We start from the raw sequence: 17,595 nt of genomic DNA on the forward strand, positions 1-17,595 counted from the left end.
ATACAGTTATGTGTTTGACTCAATTAAAGCATGTTGTATGAGACATCATAATACATCGCATTCACCATCTCAAAGTACAATATAAACGGCAAATAGGCTCCTGATGGCCTTGACCTATACACTGTAAAAGACAGGCAAAACATTTGGGTTAGGGAGTGATTTTTAACAAGATCAGAATGCTTCAGACAAAAGACTACAGAACTGCATGTTCATCTAGTGTTTTATGTATCCAGGTTTTAAATACAGTGGACCCTTACTTAACAACATACTTTAAAGAGGAAATGCTCCCACTTACATTAGACTACTCATGTTATTTATTGGACTAAGCTGGACTTGAATCTCTAAAAGAAAAATTGGATTTTTGAGAAATACAGAGTTTAACCATCTCTCAGAATACAAATGTAAAATACACCATGATGGAGCCTCCATCTTGATTCAAACTTGTATATGCTACTGTAATAAGAGTATTTTATTTTCAGAGTCTTGAGAAACAGATTAATTTGCTCTACACTGAAACAGGCTCCAAGATTCAAAAAATGGACCCTAAATTAACACTTACCCTTATACTGAGATCTATCAAGTCTGACAAAAGAACAGCCCTAATTCTTAAAAGAAAGCCTATAAGGTCCATCTCCACATTTTTGCTTGAAAAGATAAGCCAGCAATTTTTAAATTCATATTTTCTAAGTTAAAATGCTAGCAGTTCACAGTAAGAATAGTTTTTAGGGGCAGGCAAACCAAAACTGAATTTATCAAGAGGCAAATGAAGTCACCTCTAATTACTAGGCAAAAGAGAATTAGTCATAGCCAGCTTATCCAAGATGTCTACATCTCAGAAGAACTGGTGATGGAAGGCTGTTGGAAAAAGGTATTAATGCTGATAAACATGATATACTTTCACTATATAGGGAGCACCTGAGAATCAATGAGATTGATTTAGAATTTTAGTACATACATAATAATATTCACTGAATCTTACACATTTAATCATCTCACCTGGATTGTCTCCTGTAAATGCTACTATTTTACAGTCTGGGCTAAACCCATAACGCTGACTATAATATGGAGAAATGGGCCCCTAAGGAAAGAAAGAAAGAGAGAAGAAAAAAAGGTCCAAAAATGGAAAATAATCTTGTGATGTATGACACAGTGTGTTGTAACATAGAACTGGAAAACCCCAGAGCAGCTACAATAATCATTTCTGTGTATTTAAGGTATGAATTAGTATTTTCAAGATTTTTAACACATTTTTTTTGTTAAGAACCTCACAGAAATACCCTCAAATAAGATTATGAAATAAGTTAAATAAATAGTAGCATTTTAGCTTTGGGTCTTTTTCCAGTTATTCACATCAAGTAACATAAACACATCCATCTGTTTTGCACACATACATGAACATTAATACACAGAAATTAGAAATTCAATACAAACATAAGGGGAAATACAACATTAATATACATCACAACATCAAATGCTGGAATATGACCCCTATTATTTTAGGGGTCAAGAACTGTGTTCTTTTAAGCCACATTTGATAGCCATGGAGAAAAAACAGGTGAAGAAATCTATCCATAAAAAAAGTACAAGGACATCTATAAGGATTTTTTATACATTCCTCTCTGTTACAGAAGATCAGCATGGAATTCAGAGGATCAGGTGATGGGCATCTGTACTCCCTTACATGTGCATCAGCTAAAGCAATAGCTCTTTTTGTGCTGGGTAGTAAGACTAAATTCATTTACTCTAAGAGATGCACAGCTTGATTTGATTTCACCATTATGCTATGTGAACTGAGAAGCTTTAAATATCCCAAATTATTCGCAAAGATTACCTCATTAACTCTACAAGCAGTTTAATACAAGGTCTCTGTCAAGAAATGCAAATGTTGGGTTCTGTTTCTGCAGTAATAAATACTGTGCACTGTTCTGCAGTGACCAGGTGCTTGTGGGCATGGGAGGTGACCCCAAAGATTCTTAGCACTGGAGCATCTACCAAAACTTTTCTCATCATAGCCCCAGGGCATGCAAGAATCCAAAGAGATCAACGATGAAAGCTATGATGATGCCAGCTAGCAGCTTTCAAAGGTGTCTGTTTCTGCTCTGGCATACACATTCACAACACACCTGGAAATACTAAATCAAGCAGTGTAGCTCTGAGGATAACTGTGCATGCACGCTTGCTCACACACACAAATACAATCAAAGTGCTATTAGCAGAACTCTAAGCACAAAGCCCTACTTGCTGGTTACAACTCTTCTAGGCAGGAACATACCAGGACTGAATGGGACGGTACAGGACACCCTAGTTTCTCCTCTAATCCAGGTGCACAAGCATCAAGGCAGGACACTGACCATACCTTTTTCCAAATCTGCAGCAAGTTCATACCAGAACCTACATGACAGATCAAAACAGGAAGAATATATTATTAAACTCCAGACAGTACTGTACCAGAAAATTCTACCTCATTACAGGCAACAGAATATGTACAGATGCATATTTTACATTCAAAGAGAATGGTTTCAGTTCTTCTAAGCATAAAGGATACTGATAACCCAACCTCTGGATAGCTTTCACCTGTAAAGGTAGCAGAAAAGGTTTCTCAGATGCACAATGCCCTAGCCAATTCAGTTATTCCTGAATTAAGAGCAAAAAGAACATGAATGCCTCTCCATCAACTTCTACCCAAATCTTCCACCTTAGACAAAGACTTCACTACAACTATCTAAAGGTGATGCAGCAATGTCACTTGAAGTTGTGTTGTGTTCACCTGAGACCTAACAATGAAGAAATTCCCCCTGATGGTATGGCTTTACACTACTCCTACCCTTGAACAAAGTATCTAAATGATTCATGCTGACTAATTCTGCTCCATATCAATGTTTCCTTCTGCAGAAATGACAAAATAAAGGCTTAGAAGTCCAAAAAACCACAAGAGGTCAAATTTTCAAATGTAGTCTCTAATTTTGAGGCTAGATTGGAAAGTCCAGCTTTGAATACCAAAGTAATGGTTTTCAGAAATGCTAAACAGCCCATCTGAAATCTGCAACACTTGCAAGCATGCAACACCTCTAGTCTAGTCTGTGAAGTGAATTACAGGTTGCAAAAACCTAGATAACTGATTTGGTCACCTATTTCCTCACCAGAATATCACTAGATCTGAAGAAGGCCCGTGCAGTTTTGGTTTGGTTTCGCATTGCTTCTTCCTCACTATTTTATTGCTGGTTTAAAAGTTAACTGAAGTTGGTTAGTAGCCAAACCTATATAACATACTGAGCACTCCACATCCCTTGCTTACATTTTTAAGATGCCTTTAATTGCACATTTCATCAGACTTGAAAATCTACACGTGTTTCTGGTTAGTATTGTTCAGGGACAGGTTAGTCTTATTCTAGATTAACAACTTTTTAACTTCAAAGACCATTTAGCCTACGACTTATCTCAAAAACACAGCCACATTCTCATTAAGCACAGTGGAAAACCTGAAATTTACTTCCACTCACGGTAGATCTTTAAGCTTTTTAAAATACAAAGGTGGCAAAGTTGACCCCACATGCGGTGTCTGTGGAACTAAACTATGCTTGCAATAATGCTGGGACACAGGAAGAGAAGGGACGCAACCCACACCTCAGCCAGTACATTACAAGGCTCTTGCAGTGCTCTTATTCTGAAGAAGGGCACATGCCTCCAACACACTTCACACACATACACTACTGCTGGTTACGCACAAATGAGCCCACCCTATCAACTCCCAACAGCTTTTTTCACATAGGCTTAATAACGAGTTGTATAAATATAGTTGTGCAGTCCAATCCCAAGCACCATCAACAAGGTCTGGACCTAGTGTTTCACACAATGCTATAAACAGGAAGTGTTGCACACTCCAGCTGAAACCATGGAATAACCCAAGCCAAACAGCAGGATATTTGGATTATACTTAAAACATTAAAAATATAATTAATTAAAATTAATCAATCCCATTTCAGGCATATTACACACACTTAACAAATTATGCACTGGTTTATTTGGCCTGTGATGTGACAGCACGAATTTGACAGCACAGTGCGCAACATACCTCCCACAGGCAAAAGGTGCCTTTCCCTTTTCTGCTGTCAAAATCGCTACCACCCACAGAAAAGGAAAGATGGCAGGATTTAGTCCAGCTTATCTCAGTTCTCTATGTGAGACCACTCTTAAATCTAGCCATCCCCTCCTTCCAGGGGTAAACTGAGTCCTTCCAGAGTAAACTGAGCCCAGCATCCCTGTCTGCACTTCCTGGAGGCAGGGGGTGTGAACAGCCTCATGTCCCAAGGCCTCAAGCATACAAGGAAAGATGAGAAAAGATATAAATCTATACATTTTCCTGGAAAAGTCCCTAATTTAAAAGGCCAAGAACCCTTTTGCTAAAATATTAGTTAGTGAGCAATAGAATCTTTAAATAAACAGGCATTTTAATAGAGAGAGGTTGTTTTCTGTGGTGTTTTGGAAAAAATCCTTTCCCTTCCCCACTCTGAAAGCCTAGAGGAGCATTGAACCAGTATCCTCCAATGCAATTTTGCAAGACATAAGGACAGCCTCTAATCTTTCCTGCACAAAACAGGGAAAACGCTAACTAAAAAGGTCTAAGTTTATATAATACAGAAAAAACACTTCAGTTTACTGACTGGTAGATATAGTGACAAAAACACTTTAATATGCCCTGAGAAAAGAAAGATGAGCTAATTTACTCTGCCCTCAGAAACTCATTTAAAAGATGCGGAACAACTATGTTACAAGAACTATTAATCTGTTGGCCTGAATTCATACTAGCTAACTATGAGCACTTGCCTCAAAATCTCTAGTCAGGGGAAAATAAAAACCAGAGCTGACTGCTCCCTGGAACCACTTCTCCTTCTTTGATTATATGAGGAGTGATGCACAGTGAGTTTCTAACTCAAGCACCTCTGGTCATGATCTACAGCACTAAGTTTAACATATAAAACAAGTAATAACCTGAGAATTAAGGGGGGGAAAAACCAAAAATCAAAGGCAGCCCTTTGACTTGTCACTCCAAATGGATACCCCATCAGCAATGAAGGTCAATATTGAAGGCCACAGTCTAGTAAGGACTGAGTAAAGGGTCAACACACGGATGTGACAGGATTCGGTATTTCACTGCAAGCATCACTGACTTTTAACATAAAGTGACCAGGAGCACAATCAGGACTTGCTAATATTTACTACATATACAAAAGTGTAAGTGCTTCAGCACTGGAGGGGGGGGGGGGGGAGAACTAAAAAAACCCACACACTTTCATTACATAGACCAAAGGATGCAGACTAACTGCTTTTATTAATCAACAAATTAAAGATCAATATTTGCATACATTTACAAACAGTTAAGTGCATCTATATTACAGCACTCTGGATTGCCTTTTCAGTGAGGTAAAATCATAAGCTGACACCATGAAAGCTACATTACAAGTAAATTCAACCCACCATGCTTCCTTTTGAAAAGACTTCAGTTCAAAGCATCCTTGTTTGATAGAACAACAAAACCAAGTATGCTAAGCTATGATTTGCCTAAGGCTCTTAAAAAAGAATTTCAAAATATAAAGCTTCTCTAGGTCAAGAGCTGAATTGCAGTTCTTGAAGGTGTCTTCTAAAAGAAACAATGCCTCAAGTGTGCAAGTTGTTTAGGTCCCAAATGTATCTTAACATCTGCACAATATAAATGAAAATCATTCTTCATTCCACCAGAATGTAATTTGATTTTTTTTAAATCAGTCACCCAGGGTGCTCAGCCATTCATGAGGAGTGATTTGAACCTTATGAGATTGGACCTTTAAAAAGAAAAAAAAACAATCCTGAAACTGAATAGCACATTTCCTACAATAACCAGCAAATTTAGAGAGATAAGTTATTGTGCAGAGCTAAACAATTTGACAGGGTCTTTTAAAGACGATATGACCTGAAGTTAAACCTACAGAAACGAAGAATAAGTCTATTATCTGAACATTATTTTGAGAGATGCATTTTAAACTACAATATACAGGTGAAATGTAAAAGATCAAGTGAATTGCAAGAAATCGTAAATGACAAGAAAACAAGTTTTTCAGCTGGATACAAATAACTACTGCATACTTTGGAATTACAGTTTACTACTGGAATTAGAATCTTCTCTTATTATGGTAACAGAAGAAAGGAATAAACAACACAAAATATAGCTTACTATGTCGAAAAATCTTTTGTCTTGTAAGGAGAACTATAACATCCTGCTTAGTTCGCTTATCTTTTTTCACACAAAGATTTAATAATCTTACATGCTCTGAACAGCAGATAATATTTATTCAAGTTCTGTAAATATCCAGAGGTGTAACAGAACAGGCTTTCCCAGAGCTGTTTGAAAAATGCAACACATTTTCTAAGAAAATTTTCCAGTAAAGCAAATTTCAATTTTCTTTTAGTTTAAAACGTTTTCATTTTCAAACACAAAAATGTTCATGTTCTGAAACTGAAGAAGCACGGCTTTCCCCCATTTGCTTCCAAATTGAAAAGACAGAGGTAAAATTAAAAAAAAAAAAAAAAAAGCCAGATATTTTTTTTAATGATTACAATTTTAAACATTTGAATGAAAATTAATACTTCACTCTCACTGAAAAATAAAAATTCAACATATTTTTCAGAAAAAATACCTTGAAGAGCTCACTATCTCTATTTGAAATACAGTACATGGAGCTAGTTCTCTGGGTTTCTGAGCAGCTGAAGCGCTCAGTATTTGGGTGTACTGAGGAGCAAAGTGCAAATCTCCAAAGAGTTATCGTTGCCAATAACACACCAAAAAAAATTCAGTTGTGAAATACAAGGCTAACAGAACAGGACCAGAAGACAGATGTAATAATCTCACAACTGCTGCAAAATAAGCATGTATTGCCTTGCAATTTTTAAGGTCTCAAGTATAACTGGGAGATCTGATATTGAATAAGTTGTCCATTAGCTAAAATTGAGGTGTCCTGCCTTTTCCTATGAGCTTTGATGGAACACCGAAGGAGAAAAAATGAGTTGGTCTTAACACATGGGTGTCAACTATGGCTCTATAATGCAAAAATTCCTTAGAGAGCCTTGTTATCTAACCTTTCAGCTCTGAAATATATCTTCTCTTAGTTTCAGAGCAGGAATCAAAAATGCTATTTAGAAGTAACAGCACAGCTCCCAGGAAAATGGTTTCCTTTATAATTGCCATTTTAAATTGCCATTTAAAAGCTGGATAACCGAGATAACACACAACAGAAAAGAGAGACACTAGCCTTGTCACTTTTTTGCCTTTGTTATGATGAATAAGAGATATGGAAGGTTAATTTTTTTTTAAACTGAGTTTAGGTTTTTTGCTTGTTAATGCTTTTTTCTCTGGTTCATTTTGAAAAGATGTTTCTGTTATGGATCCATACTCCAGTTAGACGGGGGAAAAAATAATCACAATACACATCTTGTTCACATTCTGTGCAACTCACAGCTAAACCAGCAGAACCAAAGAACAAATATCAGAATATGGACTCTAGCCTAAAAATCCACAACTTTTTCATGCTTTTAAATAGATATTTCAACATTCTGTTATATATCATAAATAAATTTTAAAAAAAGTACAATCTAATTTTAAGACTATTTTCTGTGGATCCACTTTAGAGAAATGGGAATCAGTCTGATGGGAATAAATAAGCACAGCTGACAGCACTATCAAGAGTAGCAACAAACTGAAAGGAGTAACCTAGCTTAAATTCTAATATACTTGTTATTAAAGTTCAAAAACTGAAAAAAAATAGCAGAGAACTTGTCCCCCTTCTATGCAAGGTGGGGATGGAAAGGAAAGTTTCCTTGTTGAATTGTTACTACAAGAAAAGCCCACACACTTACCATCACTGTAATCAATGGGTGCATAAGCTCCTAGGAAAAGGGAAGCTGCAAAACTACTAACCAAAGAGATTCTCTGAAAGAAAAAGTGTGAGACAGTGAGTAAGAAAGTAAATAAGTAATTGGAAGAAGCAAATGTTAATAGATGCTTAATGTTAGGCACAGAAAGCACACAAAAATACACCTAAAAGGATTATTCAGTTCTATCTTACTGCCTAAGTAATACAGCAGGTACCAATCTAAAAGTAAGCCCATGATAAAAGCTGTTAATAGCTTTGAGTTCTGAAACACACAATACACCTAGTATATTAGCATACTCTATGTTATCATGAATTAATTCACAACTCTATCACAAAATTTCATTTAAAGGAAAAAGTTACTAGGAAAATAATCAAACACCTATATGTTGACAACCGGGAGAATTGCCCAGAAACCATGCACTGGTCCACCCAGAGCACAGGTCTGTAAGCTTTCCAGCAGTTCTGGCAAGGCTCTGCTAGCACCTTTACGTGAGCTCTTACCTTCCTCCCAGCTCAGACCCCAGACCTCCTGGGAGTTACTCCCAGCAGCTGGTAATAATCAGCTCTGAACTGAACCACTACCTGCAGTTCTGCCTCACGGTATGTTCCAACAATGCATTAAATCCAGCTGTAGGGCTTCTAATATGGGTGCAAAAATGTGCCAGCCATGTGACACAATGCACTGATTCAACACGAACTTGCTTCCACTTCAAATCTGCTACACAAACTACAAGTTAAGCAACTACCACCAAGCTTTCTGCATTATCAAGTATTACCTGTTCCCAAGAAGCTGGCATAAAAGCTGACAAATTCCTTATTGTGGACTCTAATTCAGAATATGATTGTCACCCAACAAGTAATCAAATCTCTACTGGTCAAGTGAGCCAGCAGTGACAGGTTTTTTATTAATGATCACAAAACTACTGCTTCACGCAGCATTCAAAGACAGACTATAGCAGACTATAGCCAGAGCTGGTTATAATGGCCAGGAAACTTAATGATGCCCTTCATGCATCTCTCCCCAAGAATATATCATATTGTGCTTAGATAACGAAGGCCTACCTTCTGTGGTGCCCTAGTGGGCCCTAGCTGCCTGAAACGGAAGGAAAAGGATGAAGTTAAACTGTGAATCAGCCAGTTTAGCAAGCTGACTTACAGAAGGAAAAACATCCACCTTCCACATGTTATTGAGACTGCCAAGCCTGCTAAGTGCTTCTTGAAGGTCCCCAAAAGTATCTCTGGCAGAGAGGTATTTTGTGCTTGAACACAACATCTTGCATATCCTCTATCGCTAAAAAGTGCCATCAATACAACCAGCCCTCAAAGCCTGAAACTGATCTGACTCTTCTCAGTTCCACGGACCCACTTTCCCCCCATTAACATATCTTTCTCTAAATTTAGTCTTAAGCTTATGATCAGATAGTATTAGCGTTCCTTATCATCACACACCTTACTAGTTTAAAGATTATACAATGAAAATGTACTAAGAAAGAAAAAAAAATATTAAAAATTAAGCATTCTCCCACAAAATACAGTCAACTTTACAACTCACTTCCCCATGAAATTAACTGTTTCATGCAGGGGTGAGATTCTAAAAACCACAAAAAAATGCCAATCGATGCTATCAAGAACTGCAGTAATACAAAAACAGGAGCAGCCTGACTTCACAGGTCTGGATGTTTGGCATATTCTAATAACAGCACAGGAGTCCTTTCATTTACATCGTATTTGCATTGAGTTTTCACCTTGCTTCAAACCATGGTATTTCACACCTAGATGCAGACTCAACAAACTGAAACAATAATGGAATTGCAAGTTGATTTCTAAAAATTAAAAATCAGAAGGAAACCAACTGCATAATGCAATTCATTTGTAAGAATAGAATCGAAGTAGTTCCTCAAGGGAAAAACTATGCAAAAAAGTCTAGAATCAATTGCAGTTTTTTCCCTGTGCACATCCACACGGATGCCAGCTTTGTATGGCAGAGCAAACACATTTCTGCTTGCAAATAGCCAGTTCTAAGTGTGAAAATTTCAACTGTGTGTTTAATCACCCACTTGTGTTCAAACTGCTGTAAATACAATTTTTACCACTTAAATGAAAGTCTGGTTTTTACAACTTCTTCCACAAAGGTGAGATCCAATGCAGCCTGCTGTGTTAAATATAAGATTCAAGATAGAACCGATGACCGATTTTTATCTAACGACTAGCAATTTAACAAACCAAAAAATAACCACATTTTTCAATTTTAACCTTAAAATCAAACAAAAGTAAAAAAGTCTGACATCTCCACAAAATTAATTTTAAAAGATTTCTATGTGTTTTCCAATAAGCGCATTGAAGTTGAGCCAACCTCAGTTTCCATGTAGACCTCAGGATTCTGGCTGTAAATCTTTGCTATCTGGTTTCCTGTAAAACGCTGAGAAAGAAATGCAAATGCTTAGAAACACAAACCCTAAATGGAGTCAATAATCATTAACTCTGTGTAATGAGTTCAGTACATTGCACTTTGGATATTTAATTTGCCTGATGCATGATGAAAGTCGGTGCACAGCAGGCAATCTGCTCTAAACAGGCTAGAACGCATAGTCTCATTATGAGAATTTTGCTCACCTTTTGAAAAAAAGGCATGTGAAAAAGCATTGCTATCCATAATTTACATTTCAGAAATGACAATCCAATGGTATGAATCACACTTATTCTGTGCATAGGAACCAGCACAATTCAAATGCTGCCTTCAAATCCTTGAAAAGGTTTAAGCTACCCAACCTGTGTACCTCTCTGTGAGGCAGGTGAATTGGGAGCAAAGCAGGAAGTTTCATACTCAAAACAGCAACTCCCATACAGGCTAATAATAGTTGTAAGAATCATTATTTTTCATCCATGCATTGTATCAAATAACCAAAGACTTCTAATACTGAAACCTTAACCTTTAGCAAGTTAAAAATAAACTGTTAGTGGTATGCAAAGTCTGATTTCAACACTGGCCCTAAACCTTGCATGATGATACAAAACCAGAATCAGCAATTTGGGAGGTCAGAACCTTATTCTGTTAAATCAACAGTAACAGTAGCCAGGTGGAGGGCCTGGAGGGCTCCAACTCCATAACTCATTCCCACAGTTACAAGAAAGGGAAGTATCAGGAAGAGGACACAAGTGACATAATATTCTCTGATAGCATCCCAAACTTCTGAAAGACTTCTCTTAGGTCAACACCTGCTTGCTAGCCTCAGGGAACATTACAAGGCCAATCTTTTAATTGCAGAAGTAACCTAGAGCAGTGATCCACAAACAGGGGGGTCATAACCCCAAGAAAACCTGTAACACAAACTGGACTGCCATGCCAGTGGAAATGTGTCTGCACAGGAGCTCCCAGGGGAGAACCAGGCCCTGAGACTGTAAGCACAGCCACCAAACACTGTATTTCAGAAACACTGGCCAAATGCAACAGCTCACCCCAGCTGCCTCCTATGGCAAAACTTTCACTGTTTGCCTAATCTCACTTCAAAATTTCCACATCTTCCTTTGTGAGACTACTTCAAAGACAGTATCCCTGGAGTTCTTTCAAATACTCTCTCTTCCATAGTTAATGGCTGATCATTGTCTGATGCGGTACCACTGTAATGGCACAGCTGTTTCTATCACAAGACTCTACTGAGGACTTCCTTCCCATCTGCTCCTTACCTCATAGGCTCGAGAACCAGTGATACTTGCTAGGTGCTGTGCTCCTCCCACAGCTTTCTCCAGAGCGCTGCACTGGGACGCTGTGCTGGAATCCATCCAAATGGGGCTGTTACTGACAGAAAAACAAGCCTGCAACAAACAATATCCTTATTAGTAAGTCTGATCTCTAAGAAGTCCCTGCTAGATTAATAGCAATACAACATATATATATCAGCTCAGCTCAGTTCTCATCCCTTCTGGTCTCCTCTTGATAATTACATGAAAGCAGATACTGGGCTGCATGTTGGTCAGTAGTGAAAAGCTTAACCCAAACCACACCAGAAGGAAGCAACAGGCTTTTTCTGCTGTTAGCAACATACCCTGCAGCACGAGGTGTACTTCACATACCCTGCAGCACAAGGTCTCAGTACACTCCTTTGCTAGACAAAGCCCCAGACCCTTTTATGCAAGTTCAGCCTCACTTTTTAGAACTCCCCTCTAAACAATCAGATCATCTTTCCAGAGCTCTACTCACAGATTTCTCTTTAGTGACCAGCATAACCATTTGGAAATGCAGCTGAGGCTTAGTACATCACCAAAGAGCATTTTAATTCCCTATGAGTTTTTGCACAGATATTTCCAAAATTAATCATTTAACAGATCAGTTAGACAAATGTCTCCCGTTCAAAATACAACTGTACTTTCTGATCTTGAAATAAGGAAGGTAAGGGTCTTCAAAAGGAAAGTTGATTCCTCCCTGCTTTTCTTTTTAAGTTTGTCAAGTCTATGTTCAAAACCACACACACACACAAGATGTTGAGGTGAAACAATGTACTTATTAGGAGTTTGTGTCCACACAGCATTACACTTCCATCCTTTCAGAGGTAAGCGTAAACTAGTCTTTTTTTTTAGTATTTTCTAATGAAATCACAAGCACTGCAAGGAAACTCAGGTATAATAGTATTTTTCACCATAATTCTCTGTTAATACAAATATATTTAAAAATGTAAAATATTTACAAGTTGTTTACAAAAATATTACATTTCCTAAAAGAACAAACTCTGTTACTCCGACACAGAAAGACTCTGGGACGCCCACTGGCACCTGTAAGCTTTTAAAGCAGTATATACTCTCACTCAGGAGAAGAGAAAACATCAAAAGCCCTGGAGCTGAAGGAATAACCTGTACATTTCATTTTATGCTGCAGGGGCATGCAACTCAGCAAAACAAGAGGAAAGGTTTGCAAGGAGAAAAGCAATGTGTAAGGATCAAAAAAAGGACAGTGTAGCTCTCCTTTCAGAGCTCTTTTAGGCATGTTACCTTTAGTGACTGATGTAAAGGCAGTTTGGATGATGCATTCTTCAAAATTTGGACACTTCCTTTTTTCCAGTACACACTCCCATGTTGCTGTAGAAAGTGCAGAAACAGAAGTTGGAGACACCCTCCCAAGCCACAAAGTTCATATCCCGATCTGATTTTCAAAGTTTAAGGGACAGAGAATTCTCTCCAAACTAGGACCAAAAAATGCACCTTTTCAAATCAAGTGTCTCATTGAAAGACTCTTTAAGATTAAGCAAAGCATATACCAAACCAGAAAATGCAGGAGTCAAGAGACAATGATGATCTTGAACTACAGCAACTTCTAGTGGGAACTATTATTACACTGCTAATGGCATTCTTTGAGGGCTCTTTGAGCTGTAGCCAGGGCTCCATTGTCAAGAGTGTTAGTTCTGTGCTATTTCAGTACAGCCCACAGATTCTTCAGTTACATGCCTGCCCCAGTCACCACTAATGAACTGCATAATACTGAGAAGGTTATTTAAGCTCCATCTGTCAGGTGGCTTCCTCAAGACAGGCATCTCCAGTTAATGCACGTGCAGGACACCCTAGGCAAACTGCAAAGCACCACCCATTAATGACACCAAGTGCACACAGAACCCCCTGGAGACAGAGTACTTGACCACGCTGTGATCCAGATCGCATTTCACACCTCTCTGCCATTTCTGCAGACAATGGAGACCACGGGTTGTCCCTTCTTTGGGACAAACACTGGCCCATCACTGCACCTCTGCAGTGATGCGCAATATAAAGACAGGTTCTTCAAAGAGAAAAAGGAGAGAGACATTGTGGGGCAACGAAATAAAATCTGTTCTACCTGAAAGAATCTGAATACAGCACCAAGTTGATGCCCCCAGCCTGCTGGAGGATGGGTAAAATAAAGGGAATACAGGCAATATGGAAATGCACTTCCTTTCTTCACTTGAGTAAACTGGAGTTACTTGGCAGTCCCTATCTTCTGTTCCACTGAGGAATTCATAACAGAGCCTTGATACCAGCTATGATTTTCAGACACTTTGCTCAGACTTTCAACTGAAATCAATGAAACATGGAGATCAAAGCAAGAGTTTTGATTAATTAGTCCCAGATATATTAAGATGAACAACCTGAACCTCATGTGTCAGAATTAGCTATTGCTTTGGTGCTGTCCTCACCCTGAATATCATCTGTGAAAGTTATAAAAGACTTCCTTGTTTCACCAGAGTACTAGGACACTGGCTAACTGACTAAATATCATAGTGAGTTTTATAAATCTCAGAAAAAAAGGCATTATGCACTACAGCCTAAATCATGGCAGCACCTTTGTCATTTCTGCATCAAAGACTATCATCATTTGGTTTTTTTTGTTCCTAGGCAGATCTCTATCCCAGTCAGCAAAAACTGTGCTCAACAGGATGCTACTATGCCATTAGCAAACTCCGCTCCTCACTATTTTTTCTACCCCATTTCCACAAGCACCTGGATATGCTGAAATTCAAAATGACCACAGTCATTTCAGAATCTGTATGTACAGAAAATTTAAACAACAGATAACCAACTAGTTATTCACTATACTGATCTAAACAACTGCACTGTAAACGTCATCCTCCACTCCCACTACCTTCTACTGATTGCCTTGTGTGCTTCGGGTTTTAAGTTCTCCTGAGGAACATGTCTTTTAATGGACGCTTATGTAGAAGTTTTGGTCTTACTTGATGTCATGGTTTTCTGCAATACAATTACTTAAATGAAATTTATCACTATACCTTATGCTCATTTGAAGAAATATCATAAGACTTATTTTTTCCTTTGTAAACTAACCTGGCCAGCACCAGACAGAGCTCTGACTTGTGAGAAGTTAAAGCCCGAAGACTTCATCTTTTCCAAAATCAAATCGAGAGCCTACAAGAACAAATAGAATCAAGAATGACTGTAACAAGCTATCATATTATGCATACTCATAATCTCTGGAATAAAACAGTAAATTCATGTCATCACTGATAAGAGTTCATTGGCAGATAATGAAAAATTAGCTAATGACTGTGGACTTCTCAAGAAGCTGCATAAATTAATTTACTAAGTAAGAGTCCATAAAAGAAAAGTTGAACCACACAGGAGAAGATCTTTAAACAAGCTGAATCACAGAGATCCATTCTTTGAAACCTAAATATGAGGCAAGAGTTAAAGAATTCCAATTCATTAAAAAGACACTTTAAAAATTGCCAGACATGAAGCAGGATTAACATTTTCTATTCTTACTTTTGGAAATTTATGAAATCTTAACAGGGTGCACCCTGCACCCCCTCCTAAAAGATATTCGGTATCCTCAATACCACTGCCCCCAGTGTCAGCTGAAAACTCACAAGTCTCTTTGATATAAATCTAATTCAAGTGAATTTTAGCACTTACGCACCCAGGTTAATTTTGTTCTTGCCACATTTTCATGAAGTTTAAAATCAAAAATTAACCTATCTTTACATAGTCTCATTCAGATCAGCACTTCCCATACTATCTTGACAAACAGACCACTGCAAGACTTCAAAATTTCCCAAGAAACATCATATGCCTATATCATTGTATTATTAATTTAATAATTACAACTGTACTGTTCATTATGGTTCAAAAGACCAACTGCAAGCAAATTTACCAAACCTTTGTCAACTGCTATGGCTTACCACCTGGGGGTTCTGTGACCTTTCAAATATCTTAACTGTTGAAATCACACTAGTAAGACAAATTTACATAGAATCATATGAGAGCAAGTCTTGTAGAATGTGCACAGAAGCAAGGAAGGCCTTCTTTTAAAATAGAAAAGAATGTTGTATTTCAAGAAATAAACACCAGTCAAAATGACTGGGAATCACTGAATAAATTGTTCTTTGACCACTTACCAGCTGAGACCCGAATTGGTTAGCAAAGCTTATTCTAAATAAATTAGTGCAGGTAACCTGGTTGCTATAAAACACAGATTTAAGCTACACAAAGCCACAGCTGTCCCTTTTGTATATGAAACAAAAAGACAAGGAAAAAAAAGAATAATCTTTTTTTCAAATGAGGGAAAGCCAGGAAAGGATGTAGCACATATACAATGCTATAATAGTAGAGAGTGAAGAAACAAACAAAAAGACCTCAAAATGTTAGGGTGTTAGGAACTTCCACTATGTTTGTTGATAACATTAATATTTGCATACCAAAGACACTGAATAACCCTTAAAAGAAACAGAATACAAGCCAAAGGGCTATGTTGATTTGAATGATGAGCTTCACTACTGCGTGGAATACATTTCCATTTCAATAACAGGAAGGAAGAAGTTGAACTATGTAAAGCTTGTTCATACCTTTACCCACATTAGCACAGGAGAAGTGATTGTCAGTCTGTCACTGTGAATATAGACTCCACCTTGAGTCCTATAGAGAAACAATATTTTCTCTTGGTAAATTCAGCAATTTTTTCCCCACCAAGCAGAGTTCTTCAAGTTTATTAATAACCAAAGAGAGTTTGAAATGCTTTTATGTTAAGAGTAAGAATATGATCAGTGTTTGAAACCTGAAAAAGTAGAAGCTAGCTCCTAGGAAGTGACATAAGAGACATTTGACCCAATTGCAAAGTAAGTAATTTGCAAGGAAAGGCTCTGATTACTGAAATAAACAAATACTGTCATCCTGCATCTTACTGTGAGATTTGGAACCACTTAATTTGTTCCCAAATGCCTTCTAGAAGTTCCCCTCGTGCAAGTTATGTGCTGTTATCGTAGCATTCCACCCTGACACAAAGGCAGTGCTTACTTTTGGTGTCTCAAAAAGAAACAGTCATTTCCACAAGTATGAAGTCCCAAAAGGGGGAAAAAAAAAAAAATTATTTATACATAATACTTTGGGACAGAATTTTTTAATTTATTTCCTGTTGGGAGTTCTTGCCATCTTTACATACCAAGGAAGGCAAGAGCATATACTACCCCTGTCAAGTAAGAAACATGAACATGGCATGAACTTTTTCCATGTCTCCACACATAGCAGTGAGACCAAATAGGGCAATAACCCCCCAGCCCTGATCTCCAAAGTTCTAAATTATATATCCAAGTACAATATAAAAAGCCTTACTTAAATTCCGGAAGGTCTTTATCAAAATGAACATTATCCTCATAAATGACTCTCAGCTGTTCATCAATAGCAATGACTTTCAGCTAAAAGATATAGAACAGGATGTTAACAAAAACTAACAATAATTAAATAGCACTGATAATTCATTTATAATAATACAATTCTCACAAACAAAAGGTGAAAGAAAATCACCCCAAACTATACAACTCGGTGAAACTGTGGACACAATTTTGCATTAAACAAGTTATTATGTGAATTTCCAGCATGCCACCTATTCAGCAACATGTATATTTGCTCATGTTTCCCTGTGCCTTTTCTCTCTCCTTAAATACACAAGATCAAGATGCAGGCATATGCTAAAGAACAGCAAATAAATTACCAAGTTCATAGCTTGCATCATGGTAAAAAAATTTTCCAATCTCTCCAAAGAATACAGCATCTTCGATTAAAGATACCATAGGCTTCCCCCACTCTTCTTTTTTTTTTTTTTTTCCTTTACCAAGGAACCTAATAGAACCTTAGGATACCTTGAGGACTTGCCCTGCTCCCCAAATGGTGAGTAAATCAAACTCGGACAGTCTGGCAAAGCTCAGAGGGCATTACACAAGTG

The 17,595-nt window shown here is 37.7% G+C and overlaps 1 protein-coding gene across 7 annotated transcripts in view; it reads right to left on the reverse strand.

The window, feature by feature from the left end:
- The window catches only part of XYLB (xylulokinase), an 84,001-nt gene that overhangs the window by 64,586 nt on the left and 1,820 nt on the right, over window positions 1-17,595 (reverse strand). For 4 of the 7 annotated variants that reach the window (XR_012633043.1, XR_012633042.1, XM_074897942.1 and 1 more), the window contains exons 2-10: window positions 16,986-17,068; window positions 16,223-16,292; window positions 14,706-14,786; window positions 12,888-12,974; window positions 11,589-11,717; window positions 10,258-10,323; window positions 7,888-7,960; window positions 2,273-2,391; window positions 997-1,078 (exon numbers count right to left, since the gene is read on the reverse strand). Coding sequence is in view for 5 of the 7 variants with exons in the window: in XM_074897942.1 (XP_074754043.1) it covers window positions 997-1,078; window positions 2,273-2,391; window positions 7,888-7,960; window positions 10,258-10,323; window positions 11,589-11,717; window positions 12,888-12,974; window positions 14,706-14,786; window positions 16,223-16,292; window positions 16,986-17,068 (790 nt within the window). In the remaining 2 variants the exon portion in view is untranslated. The remainder of the gene's footprint in view (window positions 1-996; window positions 1,079-2,272; window positions 2,392-7,887; window positions 7,961-10,257; window positions 10,324-11,588; window positions 11,718-12,887; window positions 12,975-14,705; window positions 14,787-16,222; window positions 16,293-16,985; window positions 17,069-17,595) is intronic. The other 3 variants (XM_074897945.1, XM_074897944.1, XM_074897941.1) reach the window with 2 other exon arrangements.

Source organism: Athene noctua, chromosome 2, assembly GCF_965140245.1.
Source record: "Athene noctua chromosome 2, bAthNoc1.hap1.1, whole genome shotgun sequence".
NCBI classification, from domain to species: Eukaryota; Metazoa; Chordata; class Aves; order Strigiformes; family Strigidae; genus Athene; species Athene noctua.